Source organism: Mesoplodon mirus (assembly GCF_964341445.2).
Source record: "Mesoplodon mirus genome assembly, chromosome: 3".
In the NCBI taxonomy this organism is placed as follows: Eukaryota; Metazoa; Chordata; class Mammalia; order Artiodactyla; family Ziphiidae; genus Mesoplodon; species Mesoplodon mirus.
The window spans coordinates 43,309,973-43,323,288 of NC_138978.1; the positions used below are offsets into that span (position 1 = coordinate 43,309,973).

General features: G+C 48.6%; 1 protein-coding gene across 1 annotated transcript in view; it reads right to left on the reverse strand.

The window, feature by feature from the left end:
* Positions 1–12,386: 12,386 nt before the first annotated feature.
* AGBL4 (AGBL carboxypeptidase 4) overlaps positions 12,387–13,316 on the reverse strand; it is a gene marked incomplete at both ends in the record, with an annotated part of 1,397,496 nt that continues 1,396,566 nt past the window's right edge. The window contains one exon of the mRNA XM_082613081.1: positions 12,387–12,504. Coding sequence (XP_082469207.1) covers positions 12,387–12,504 — 118 coding nt within the window. The remainder of the gene's footprint in view (positions 12,505–13,316) is intronic.

The following is a 13,316-nucleotide window of genomic DNA, read 5'->3' on the forward strand; positions in this document are numbered from 1 at the left end:
GTAGTAGAAGATTAGCAGCAATAGTAGCAGCAATAGGAGCAGCAACACCAACAGGAATAGCGGTAGCAGTAATAGTAGTAGCAGCAGTGGTAGTAGCAGGTTAATAATAATAGTAGTAGCAGTAGCAGCATCAGCACCAATAGTGATAGTGGAAGCAGTAGTAGTAGCAGCAGAAATAGTAGTAGCAGCCATAGCGGCACCAGCAGTAGTAGCAGTGGCAGCAGTAGACGTAGTAGTAGCGGCACCAGCAGTAGTAGCAGTGGCAGCAGTAGAAGCAGTCATAGCGGCACCAGCAGTAGTAGCAGTGGCAGCAGGAGAAGCAGTAGTAGCGGCACCAGCAGTAGTAGCAGTGGCAGCAGGAGAAGCAGTCATAGCGGCACCAGCAGTAGTAGCAGTGGCAGCAGGAGAAGCAGTAGTAGCGGCACCAGCAGTAGTAGCAGTGGCAGCAGTAGACGTAGTAGTAGCGGCACCAGCAGTAGTAGCAGTGGCAGCAGTAGACGTAGTAGTAGCGGCACCAGCAGTAGTAGAGGTAGCAGCAGTAGAAGTAGTAGTAGCGGCACCAGCAGTAGTAGCGGTGGCAGCAGTAGAAGCAGTAGTAGCGGCACCAGCAGTAGTAGCGGTGGCATCAGTAGAAGCAGTCATAGCGGCACCAGCAGTAGTAGCAGTGGCAGCAGTAGAAGCAGTAGTAGCGGCACCAGCAGTAGTAGCAGTAGCAGCAGGAGAAGTAGTAGTAGCGGCACCAGCAGTAGTAGCGGTGGCAGCAGTAGAAGTAGTAGTAGCGGCACCAGCAGTAGTAGCAGTGGCAGCAGTAGACGTAGTAGTAGCGGCACCAGCAGTAGTAGAGGTAGCAGCAGTAGAAGTAGTAGTAGCGGCACCAGCAGTAGTAGCGGTGGCATCAGTAGAAGTAGTAGTAGCGGCACCAGCAGTAGTAGCAGTGGCAGCAGTAGAAGCAGTAGTAGCGGCACCAGCAGTAGTAGCAGTGGCAGCAGTAGAAGCAGTCATAGCGGCACCAGCAGTAGTAGCAGTGGCAGCAGGAGAAGCAGTAGTAGCGGCACCAGCAGTAGTAGCAGTGGCAGCAGGAGAAGTAGTAGTAGCGGCACCAGCAGTAGTAGCGGTGGCAGCAGTACAAGTAGTAGTAGCGGCACCAGCAGTAGTAGCGGTGGCATCAGTAGAAGCAGTCATAGCGGCACCAGCAGTAGTAGCAGTGGCAGCAGGAGAAGCAGTAGTAGCGGCACCAGCAGTAGTAGCAGTGGCAGCAGGAGAAGTAGTAGTAGCGGCACCAGCAGTAGTAGCGGTGGCAGCAGTACAAGTAGTAGTAGCGGCACCAGCAGTAGTAGCAGTGGCAGCAGTACAAGTAGTAGTAGCGGCACCAGCAGTAGTAGCAGTGGCAGCAGGAGAAGTAGTAGTAGCGGCACCAGCAGTAGTAGCGGTGGCAGCAGTACAAGTAGTAGTAGCGGCACCAGCAGTAGTAGCAGTGGCAGCAGTAGAAGCAGTAGTAGCGGCACCAGCAGTAGTAGCAGTGGCAGCAGTAGAAGCAGTAGTAGCGGCACCAGCAGTAGTAGCAGTGGCAGCAGGAGAAGTAGTAGTAGCGGCACCAGCAGTAGTAGCGGTGGCATCAGTAGAAGCAGTAGTAGCGGCACCAGCAGTAGTAGCGGTGGCAGCAGTAGAAGCAGTAGTAGCGGCACCAGCAGTAGTAGCAGTGGCAGCAGGAGGAGTAGTAGTAGCGGCACCAGCAGTAGCAGTGGCAGCAGTACAAGTAGTAGTAGCGGCACCAGCAGTAGTAGCAGTGGCAGCAGGAGAAGTAGTAGTAGCGGCACCAGCAGTAGTAGCGGTGGCATCAGTAGAAGCAGTCATAGCGGCACCAGCAGTAGTAGCAGTGGCAGCAGTACAAGTAGTAGTAGCGGCACCAGCAGTAGTAGCAGTGGCAGCAGGAGAAGTAGTAGTAGCGGCACCAGCAGTAGTAGCAGTGGCAGCAGGAGAAGTAGTAGTAGCGGCACCAGCAGTAGTAGCGGTGGCAGCAGTAGAAGCAGTAGTAGCGGCACCAGCAGTAGTAGCAGTGGCAGCAGTAGAAGCAGTAGTAGCGGCACCAGCAGTAGTAGCAGTGGCAGCAGTAGACGTAGTAGTAGCGGCACCAGCAGTAGTAGCGGTGGCATCAGTAGAAGCAGTCATAGCGGCACCAGCAGTAGTAGCAGTGGCAGCAGTAGAAGCAGTAGTAGCGGCACCAGCAGTAGTAGCAGTAGCAGCAGGAGAAGTAGTAGTAGCGGCACCAGCAGTAGTAGCGGTGGCAGCAGTAGAAGTAGTAGTAGCGGCACCAGCAGTAGTAGCAGTGGCAGCAGTAGAAGCAGTCATAGCGGCACCAGCAGTAGTAGCGGTGGCAGCAGTAGAAGCAGTAGTAGCGGCACCAGCAGTAGTAGCGGTGGCAGCAGTAGAAGCAGTAGTAGCGGCACCAGCAGTAGTAGCAGTAGCAGCAGGAGGAGTAGTAGTAGCGGCACCAGCAGTAGTAGCAGTGGCAGCAGTAGAAGCAGTCATAGCGGCACCAGCAGTAGTAGCGGTGGCAGCAGTAGAAGCAGTAGTAGCGGCACCAGCAGTAGTAGCGGTGGCAGCAGTAGAAGCAGTAGTAGCGGCACCAGCAGTAGTAGCAGTAGCAGCAGGAGGAGTAGTAGTAGCGGCACCAGCAGTAGCAGTGGCAGCAGTAGAAGCAGTAGTAGCGGCACCAGCAGTAGTAGCAGTAGCAGCAGTAGAAGCAGTAGTAGCGGCACCAGCAGTAGTAGCGGTGGCAGCAGTAGAAGCAGTAGTAGCGTCACCAGCAGTAGTAGCGGTGGCAGCAGTAGAAGCAGTAGTAGCGGCACCAGCAGTAGTAGCGGTGGCATCAGTAGAAGCAGTCGTAGCGGCACCAGCAGTAGTAGCAGTGGCAGCAGTAGAAGCAGTAGTAGCGGCACCAGCAGTAGTAGCAGTAGCAGCAGTAGAAGCAGTAGTAGCGGCACCAGCAGTAGTAGCGGTGGCAGCAGTACAAGTAGTAGTAGCGGCACCAGCAGTAGTAGCAGTGGCAGCAGGAGAAGTAGTAGTAGCGGCACCAGCAGTAGTAGCGGTGGCAGCAGGAGAAGTAGTAGTAGCGGCACCAGCAGTAGTAGCGGTGGCAGCAGTAGAAGTAGTAGTAGCGGCACCAGCAGTAGTAGCGGTGGCAGCAGTACAAGTAGTAGTAGCGGCACCAGCAGTAGTAGCAGTGGCAGCAGGAGAAGTAGTAGTAGCGGCACCAGCAGTAGTAGAGGTAGCAGCAGTACAAGTAGTAGTAGCGGCACCAGCAGTAGTAGCAGTGGCAGCAGTAGAAGTAGTAGTAGCGGCACCAGCAGTAGTAGCGGTGGCAGCAGGAGAAGTAGTAGTAGCGGCACCAGCAGTAGTAGCAGTGGCAGCAGTAGAAGTAGTAGTAGCGGCACCAGCAGTAGTAGCAGTGGCAGCAGTAGAAGCAGTAGTAGCGGCACCAGCAGTAGCAGTGGCAGCAGTAGAAGCAGTAGTAGCGGCACCAGCAGTAGTAGAGGTAGCAGCAGTAGAAGTAGTAGTAGCGGCACCAGTAGTAGTAGCAGTGGCAGCAGTAGAAGCAGTAGTAGCGGCACCAGCAGTAGTAGAGGTAGCAGCAGTAGAAGCAGTAGTAGCGGCACCAGCAGTAGTAGCAGTGGCAGCAGGAGAAGTAGTAGTAGCGGCACCAGCAGTAGTAGCAGTGGCAGCAGGAGAAGCAGTAGTAGCGGCACCAGCAGTAGTAGCAGTGGCAGCAGTAGAAGCAGTAGTAGCGGCACCAGCAGTAGTAGCAGTGGCAGCAGGAGAAGTAGTAGTAGCGGCACCAGCAGTAGTAGCGGTGGCAGCAGCAGGAGTAGTAGTAGCGGCACCAGCAGTAGTAGCAGTGGCAGCAGGAGAAGCAGTAGTAGCGGCACCAGAAGTAGTAGCAGTGGCAGCAGGAGAAGTAGTAGTAGCGGCACCAGCAGTAGCAGCAGTAGCAGCAGGAGAAGCAGTAGTAGCGGCACCAGCAGTAGTAGAGGTAGCAGCAGTAGAAGTAGTAGTAGCGGCACCAGCAGTAGTAGCAGTGGCAGCAGGAGAAGTAGTAGTAGCGGCACCAGCAGTAGTAGCAGTGGCAGCAGCAGTAGAAGCAGTAGTAGCGGCACCAGCAGTAGTAGCGGTGGCAGCAGTAGAAGCAGTAGTAGCGGCACCAGCAGTAGTAGCAGTGGCAGCAGGAGGAGTAGTAGTAGCGGCACCAGCAGTAGTAGCGGTGGCAGCAGTAGAAGTAGTAGTAGCGGCACCAGCAGTAGTAGCGGTGGCAGCAGTACAAGTAGTAGTAGCGGCACCAGCAGTAGTAGCGGTGGCAGCAGTAGAAGCAGTAGTAGCGGCACCAGCAGTAGTAGCGGTGGCAGCAGTAGAAGTAGTAGTAGCGGCACCAGCAGTAGTAGCGGTGGCAGCAGTAGAAGTAGTAGTAGCGGCACCAGCAGTAGTAGCAGTGGCAGCAGGAGAAGTAGTAGTAGCGGCACCAGCAGTAGTAGCGGTGGCAGCAGTACAAGTAGTAGTAGCGGCACCAGCAGTAGTAGCAGTGGCAGCAGTAGAAGTAGTAGTAGCGGCACCAGCAGTAGTAGCAGTGGCAGCAGTAGAAGCAGTAGTAGCGGCACCAGCAGTAGTAGCGGTGGCAGCAGTAGACGTAGTAGTAGCGGCACCAGCAGTAGTAGCAGTGGCAGCAGGAGAAGTAGTAGTAGCGGCACCAGCAGTAGTAGCAGCAGCCACAGAAGCAGCGACGACAGTTGTTTTTCTGGTTACGAGAAGAATGATCTCATTGCCTTGGGCTCTAAAAGTGAATTTGGCCTTCAGGAAAAGACTGGAGATGAAGTACTGGGTTGGCCAAAAAGTTCGTTTGGGTTTTCCTTATATTGCCATTATTCTGCTTCATAAAAATAGTCTGAGCAAAATTCACCGAGCTTAATCCTTTGGAGCTACGGTAAATCAAAAAACCTTTTTGGCCAACCCAATGAATCTATCTCCTCCATCTGTCCTTTGAGAGTGGAGCCTTGAAGACCACCCAGGACTTCCGACTGCAAGTCCAAAGCCCTCTACCATGCATGCTGCCTTGCATGTGGAGTTGGAAGTTAGTTCTGGAGGTAAGGGGAGCTATGGATGAAGTCTGAGCAGTGGAATGTCTCAGAGAGGTCAGTGCTTTGGGAAGATAGATCTGTGATTAGGATCCAGTTATGAGGATAAGCGCAGAATGGAATTTTGGATTTAAGATTTGTCCATTCTTTTGTTCTGTTACATTAACTGAGTGCCTCTGATATGTCTGGAGCTGTGTTGGGTGCCATGAGAGGTATGGAGATGAATAACACCTAGTTTCTGCTCTCAGAACTTAAATGATAATGAAGGAGGTGACTATGATCTCAGTGAAGTAATTGATAAATAAGTAAATCAGCAAAGTGCTAGGGGACACAGGAAAAGGAAGCAATTCATTACAACTCTGCGACTGGGGGGGATGACGTGGAGTTGGAATATCTGAGCTAAGTCTTGAAGGATGAGAAGGATTTTCTTTAGTTAAGAAGAGTGGAGATGGTAGATGGATACGAGAAACGCTGAGCAAGCAGAGCCAGCAGGATGTGGCAACTGATCGGCAGGGAGGTGAGAAAGACACAAAAGTGGCATGAGAGCCAAGCTCCTGGCTCGGCCGATTGATTTGAAAGAGGTGCCATAAACATGGGGTCATGTTTTATAGAGATCGTGGACGCTCCTCTGGAGAGAGGGAGAATAGATTAGAGGAGAGCATCGGAAGGCAGGGAGGTCAAGGAGGGGCTGTTCCAGCAACCCAGGCAGGACGTGATGGTGGGAGTGAAGTGGAGGAAGAGCATGGAAAAGGCAGAGGAAGGAAAATGCACAAAAACCCTGCCAATAAGTATTATGTCCCCATTTTAAAGATGAGGAAAGTAAACTCTGCTTTAAAGGATTCACAGGACAACAATAACAAGCGGTGGAGTTGACATGAAAACTCAGGACTATCAGACTCCAAAGTCATGCCATTATACTGCTCGAAGGTAGACGCATCATAGAGGCAGAAGCAATGAACCTTGGTGACTGGCCGGTTGTGCGGAGAGAGGAAGGGATGGGAGTTAAGACAAGGGCAAGGTTTCCAGCCTGGGCAACGAAGCGGGAAAAGAGGACACTAACCAAGACAGCTGGTGACAGAGAGAGAAGCAGGTTTGGATTTAAGGCTGACATGGGGGCAGCCAAAAAGAAACCTGAGGTCTTTGGGGAACAATTGCATTTTAAGCATGAAGGAGTTAAAACAGGTGTCATAGAAATGTCTTCCTGAATTGGTCAGCTTAGTGGTGAGGTTTGGGGTTGATCACAGAGGTAGTGGGATGTGGCAGAGTCAAGCGTGTACCCAGGTCCTGTTCTAGTTATTTACGAGCTGTGGACTATGGGCAAGGGACTTAATACACCGATATCAGTTTCTTCTTTCTGCAAAATGGGGAAAATAAGCCCTGTCCAGCATGCACCCTGAGTTTGATGAGAGCACATAGAGTTAATACAGGTGAGAGTGCTGCAGGGAAGTCCTGAGTTTCAGCTAGCAGAGTGTATTGGTATGATAACTTCACAGAGATGACCCTGGAGACATTGTAGGGTCAAAAATAGCAGAGAAAGAGTCTCTTATAAATCTTACTAAGATTTGTTTGTTGTTATTTTAATAAAACTGGTATCTTGCAGAACCTCTACGCCCCTCTCTTTTTAGTCTTGTCAGTTCTGCCTCAATTCAGTCTAGGAGAACATTGTGTCCAGCGCTGTCTTCCCACCTGTTCTGAGCCCCCAGCTTACAAAGACACTGATCCCTCTGTGTGACTGTCATTTTGCTAGATGCTTCTCTCATTCCTGTCCTCGGCGTGGGGGTGTTTATACTTCTCTCTGCACTTCATTTGGGAGTAAGAAAAGCTTTGGCTTCAAGGAAAGGGGTTTCTAATCCTGGCAAGTTAAAGGTAGAGGTTGGAGAGAGAGTTCTACTCTATGCCAGGTATTTTAGAGATGTTGTTATATTTTGAAAACAGCTTTATTGAGGTATAATAGATATACAAAAACCTGTATATATTTAATGTTTACAATTTGACAAGTTTGGTCATAGGCAGGTTAGGTATCTGCCTATGTTGCCATCATCATAGTCAAGGTAACAGACATATCCATCACCTCCAAACATTTCCTTGTTTTTCTTCTGTCTTTTGTTTGTTTGGTTTTTTTTGTTGTTGTTTTTATAAGAAAACTTAACATGAGATCTACCCTCTTTACAAATGTTTCAGTGCACAATACATTACTAATTAGAGGCACTGTGTTGTACATAGATGTCATTATATTTACTTTTCACAATAACTGTGAGAGGTAGGTATTATCATTCCCATTTTACAGATGTGGATCCTGAAGCTTAAAGAGGTTAAATTCTTTGCCCAAAGCCATACAGCTAGTTAATGGAAGAGCTAGGATTCACATTTCAGTTTACCTGAGCCTTTCAGCCCAGGCTGTCCCTATTATGTTATAATGTCTCCCCTATTCTGTCTGTCCTGGTACCCCAGTGGCTGAGCTGAGCCATAAGGGAAAGAACCTCTAATCTTGGTGCCCTTAAAGTGCTCAGGAGCAGGACTCAAAGAAAATATCTGAACAAAAATTGAGGGACACAGTGGGCTCAGCTCACACACTGAGGAGGGAATGATACAACACTTGAACTAGATTAGCTTCCTGGGGTCAGTAACCCAGAAAGTGCCAGGATGGGCCTGGTAACAACTACCTTGCTGAGCTTTCAGGAATTCTGGAAGATCTAGAAGCTTTTGCATGTCAAGTGATAAATGAAACCCTACCCTGTTGGAGTGCCCAGTAGGGACTCAGACAGGTGTGTGGGAATGAGAGATGGGAAGAAGGCAGGGTTTCATCAGCAGGTGCTAACAAGTTCCTGAAATCTTGACACATACACCCAGCCTGGAAACTTACTTTCTGCTTTTTTTTTTTTTAAATGGCATCAGTACAGTTTAATAGAATATTGATTTATTGCAAGGTACAACGTACAGTGACATGCCATTCTTTTGTCTGTGTGAGCTTCATTAGTGTGGAGAGCAACTGTTGAATGTTTGCTCTCGTACCTTTATTTCTTCAAAATTCAATATCTGATTCAGCTTTTTCATATACCTAGCTGCCAGACTGGGTCAGAGCAGGGTTACATCAGTGAGCAACTGTTAGAAGCAAGCATTACACATGAAGAGAGGGTCCAAGAGAAAGGAGGTGAAAACTTAGAAATTCCTCTAGGATTTGGACCAAGTAAGTATAACTAGCCAAACTTTGCAATACATTATGAAAGGATTTGGCCTGATTTTTTCCTGTTTTGGCCTGATTTCACCTGGAAACTAATGGAGAAGGTCCCGTGTAGGGTAGTGGGAAGGGAGCTGGGTTTGAATCCAGGATCTCACTAGCCATATGAATGCAAACAAAGTATTTTACCTTTCGGGGTCTTCATTTTCTCACCTGAGAAATGAGAAAATGATACTTATCACAGGAAGCCGTCGGGAGTATCAAATGAGGCAATGGATGTAAAGGCATCTGGCACAATGCCTGGCACACAGTAAATGTTCAAAAATATTTATGAATTGAATGGATGCTCTACAAATGTTAATCACTCCAGATTTCCATGCTTGGCACTGCACTCACTACTTAGGAAAATGAGTTGGGGTCCTCTTAGGCAAGTTTCAGGTGTGTCATTGAATTACAGTGAAAGGACAAAAGCTCATCCTGTGCCCCTCCCCATTCAGAGGCAACTGGGAGAGTAGCTGAGGGCCTCCTGCTGCTGCAGCAGAAGCAGCAGCAGCAAAGCAAACATCATCAGAGGCAGGTGACCCAGCCTCTACTGTGGGCTTCAGCACGAAGAATCTGGGTGGCCTCCGGCTTGTGGCTTCTCTGCCACAGCTGTCTCTGAGCCTGTGGACTAGTGCAGAGCAAAACTGGCACTGTTTATGGAGATTTGTGTGAGAGCCAGGTAGAGGCCCAGCGTGTCCCTTCACTCTCCTCCCCTCCTTTCTGCATAGTTGTCTCACTCTCCTTAGTACACTGGTTTGGTAGCCGGTTCTACCCACTGTGGCTCTATCCTGAGAAGGAAGAGAGCAGACAAGAAGAGAGGCTAGAGCGCCCCCTGCTGGGGCTGGGTGGGCTGGTAGCTTCTAGCCCGTTCACCTGCTGGCTTGGTGCTGTCCTCCATCTCAGTGCTGAAACTCTTCCCCTCTAACCTGAGACCATTAGGTATAACCTGGCCTAAGAAAGCTAGGGAGCTGCTGATCAGGCTGAGGCCACAGGGAAGTCCACTGGCAACCGCTGGCCCCTTACCCTTAGCCTCCCTGCTTTGCCAATGTGGAGAAGCAGACATCCCTTTTGCAAACACATCCTACAGTCTGCCTTATAGCCATGTATTTTTCCCTCATAAGGATTGCTGAATGTTAGCAGGGTCCATGTTCTGTAATTCAGAGACATTTAATGTCACTTGTTTAGTGTTAAATGTTACTTTTTGTATTGTACACTCCATTGTCTGACATCAGGAATGTACCTCCCATCTCATGTCATTTCTCTCCAGAGTTATAGAATAGGAGGTGAGGCCACTGAGCATCCAGCATCCCCTTAGAGTTCCTCCAGATGCTCAGTCAGATTCTGCTTGCATACCTCTACTGTTGGGGAACTCAGTGTCTCTCAATGGAGCCCATCCAATGGTTGACAACTCTATTCACTAGAAGGTTTTGCTCACGTTTGAGCTGAAATTTGTCTTACTGAGACTACCTCCCTGGATTTGGTTCTTACTTTTGGCAACATAGAACAAGTTTGCCTTTTTGGACAAAAAGAATGTCCAAGATGTTTTCTTCAACTTTTTAGAGATTGTGATCTTGCTTTCCTAGCCCCGCTCCCTCTTATTTTTCATCTCAGGGATAAACAGCTCCAGTCTTCTCATCTGATTCCAATGGGAAATGATTTGCAGACCCCTCACCATTCTGGTCACACTCCAAATAACAGCTATCATTTATTGAGCACCTTTGCTGGCATTCCCCATACCTAAGTTCATCAAACCCACATAACTACTGTAATGAGGTAGATATAACTATCACCATCTTACAGGAAACTAAGATTCAGAGAGGTTAAATAACTTACCCAAGATCACACAGATATTAAGAGACAGAACCAAGGTTTGAATGCAGAATTAGAACCCAGAGCTGCCTGGCTCCAAAGTTTTGCTCTTCAACCACTAGCATGCCTGAGCTTATAAAGCCTGTGATCTAATTAATCAACGCAGTTTTTAAAAAGTGGGTCTGTAACTGAGGGCATTCTATTGATAAAAAGTTGATGAAAATAAATGATTTTTTATGTCAATGAACACTTGCTAAAATGGGTATCAGTTTACTCCCAGTAAAATGTAAATTGGAAATGTACTATGCCATTATTTAATATGCAGTATAAATCTATAAAATGATCCACCTTAGCACCAAAAAAAAAAGGGGGGCCTAGGGCTTCCCTGGTGGCGCAGTGGTTGAGAGTCCGCCTGCCAATGCAGGGGACATGGGTTCATGCCCCGGTCCAGGAAGATCCCACATGCCGCAGAGCGGCTGGGCCCGTGAGCCATGGCCGCTGAGCCTGCGGGTCCGGAGCCTGTGCTCCGCAACGGGAGAGGCCTCAACAGTGAGAGGCCTGCATACCGCAAAAAAAAAAGGGGGCGGGGCGCCTAAATATGGTCACGTTATGGAAGCAGTCTGACCAGGGAAAAGCAGATCTGGACTATCATCTCTGATTTCATGCGATCTGTCTCTATTTATGCCGTCTCAAGAGATGCTCTCATTTCTGAAAGCTCTGCCACACGGTTGGCTCGTGCTGAGATGGTTGCATTCAAATAAACTCCCCAGGACTCTGCAGCAGGAACTGCTGGAAAGTCAAGCCTTGACTGTTCTTCCTTATCTTGATGACAACAGTCCCTGACAGCAAAGTGAGGGTTACACCAAATTGGGTCAACCGGCTTGTTCTTGAGGGAGTGAGAGACCTAGAAGGAAAGGTGCCAAGAACACCCAGAGGAGCAGAGAAGCTGCATAAAGCACTTTATTTGTGTTCTTCTGGGCAAGAAGAACCCAGGGGAGAAGCTGTATATACAACACAACATTTGTAGCCGATTAACATATGGTTCTTTGTTTTCATTTCTGAAAAGTAATAAGCAAAGGGAGAATAAGCTTTGCTCTCGATTTTTGCAACAAAGTTTGAAAATCTCCAACCCAAAACAAAAGAATGCTAAACTGAAGCTTTGCGCTAAAGGCCCTACCTCCCTTGAGCCTCCCTTCCTCTCCCTATCTCCTAATCCTCATTTCCGGGAGGTCATTTTAATTAGCAGGCTGTCATGGTGACTCAGCCTGCTGCTTCACAGACAGGAAGGGAGCCGACTCCCCTGGACCCATTCATCATGCAAAGGCACTTTACTCTGTAGAAAAATGCACAATATTGAGCTTGCTCCACCTTGGGAATTGTCCCTGCTGTTGTTTTATTTTATCATCCCCACCTGCCTCAGAGTGCATCCTTTTGTCTTTTGCATCTCCTGTCCCTGGCGGTCTGCCTCCTCCCCGCTGTTGCAGATTTTCCATGTCCTTGTCTTCAGTGGTCAGGTTTGATCTCAGACACCAAGATCTAGAGATCTTAACCATGATGGACCTTTTGGAATGTGTGGCTAATACTTTTTTGTTTTAGGAGCTAAAGTTTCAATGAAACGACCCAGGTCATTGGGACATAGCTCTCAGAGCAGTTTTCTGAAGTTGCATGCTGGGGTTTAGGGGAGTCAGGGAGCATGCAGCTCATAAATTAACCGTATGTCTAAGACCATCGTGATCTCAAAAATTCGGTCCCATTGTTCCCAACAGTGCATTTGTCTTCCCGTTGTATGTGTTGCTGCTATTGTTCTGGGTCAGCAAATGTGGACACTGCATTTCTAAAACCGAAAACAACTATAGCCTAGTCTAAAAGGCAAACATCTGTAATAACTGCACAACTTAGAACAGTAAAGGGGCTGGAAAGCACTGACCTGAGAAGGGATGTGTGGGTTTTCTCTTCCTGTGAGGGCCTCTGTGTTGTGGAAAATAGCATCTGTACTCATCTGGTTTGAATCTCCTATTTTGTTCCTAAGCCTGAAGCTGAAGGCTCACAATTGATTTTCCACTGGTAAAAGGGAAAATCGACGATGAAATTTCTCATGTTTTCCCTTCCCCTTCACTAGCTTATACATTATCTCACAGCCATTATCTTGGAAACTAGAGGAGGGTGATTAATTTCATGCCCCAGCAGAAAATGCATTCTTCTGCCTCCACAAGACCTCCCCGGACTCCACGTCCTTAAAAAGAGTTTGAAGGGTCTTTGTGGTTCACTGAGCTCTTCTTGCCCCCTTTGCTGTTGGGGTGGCTGCTGGCTGGGCCCCGCAGGAGTGAGCGCTTGTAGGGGGGGGTTTCTTTCCTGCAAAGGGGGAGATAACAGAAAGAGAGAAGAAAGACAGCACATATACACGCTGTACTGCAATCATTTGTGTGCATGTCCATCTCCCCCCACTGGACTGTGACCTCCTAGGAGCAGTGGCCTTGACTTCCTCTTCTCTGCATCCCAGGAACCCAGCCCAGGGCCTGGTTCAAAGCAGGCAGCATGACTCAACGAATGACTGTTAGATGAATGGATGGATACGTTGTATCATTCTGGTTCTGGAGAAAACCTAACTGTCCTATAGTTACAAGTCTTCCACATTTCCAACTTGATTCTAACTCATTCTATCCATTTCACGACGGGATGGGCATGAACCCATAGATGAATTGCAGCTTGGCAGATCCAGGGACCTCACTCCCTTCATAACCATCATGGGCTCCAGAGTTCCCTTTATATTTCTCAGTATAGCCTAATTATGGCATTTCATGGTGGGTCTGTCTCCCCTACAATCTTGGGGGCTCTCTGAAGGCAGAGATGTGTCTAGTTCATTTCTGTATCCCAGCACCCAGCACCCAATGCAATATCTTTAACACTACTCTTCAGCAATTATTCACTGTCTGTCCTGCTCGCACACTAGGCTACGAGCTTCTGATGGGCAGGGACCCAGTTTATCCAGTTTGCATTTTTCCTCATACGGGGCCTTGTTTGTTTGTTGTGTTGTTGAGTAACAAATTGATGCACCATTCATTCAAGCATTGGATTAAGATTTATTTGCAGCGGAAAGATTAGCCAATCCAGAAAGAACTGAACTGAATTCCCAGGTCAGCTAGATATGAGAGGTATGACCTTGA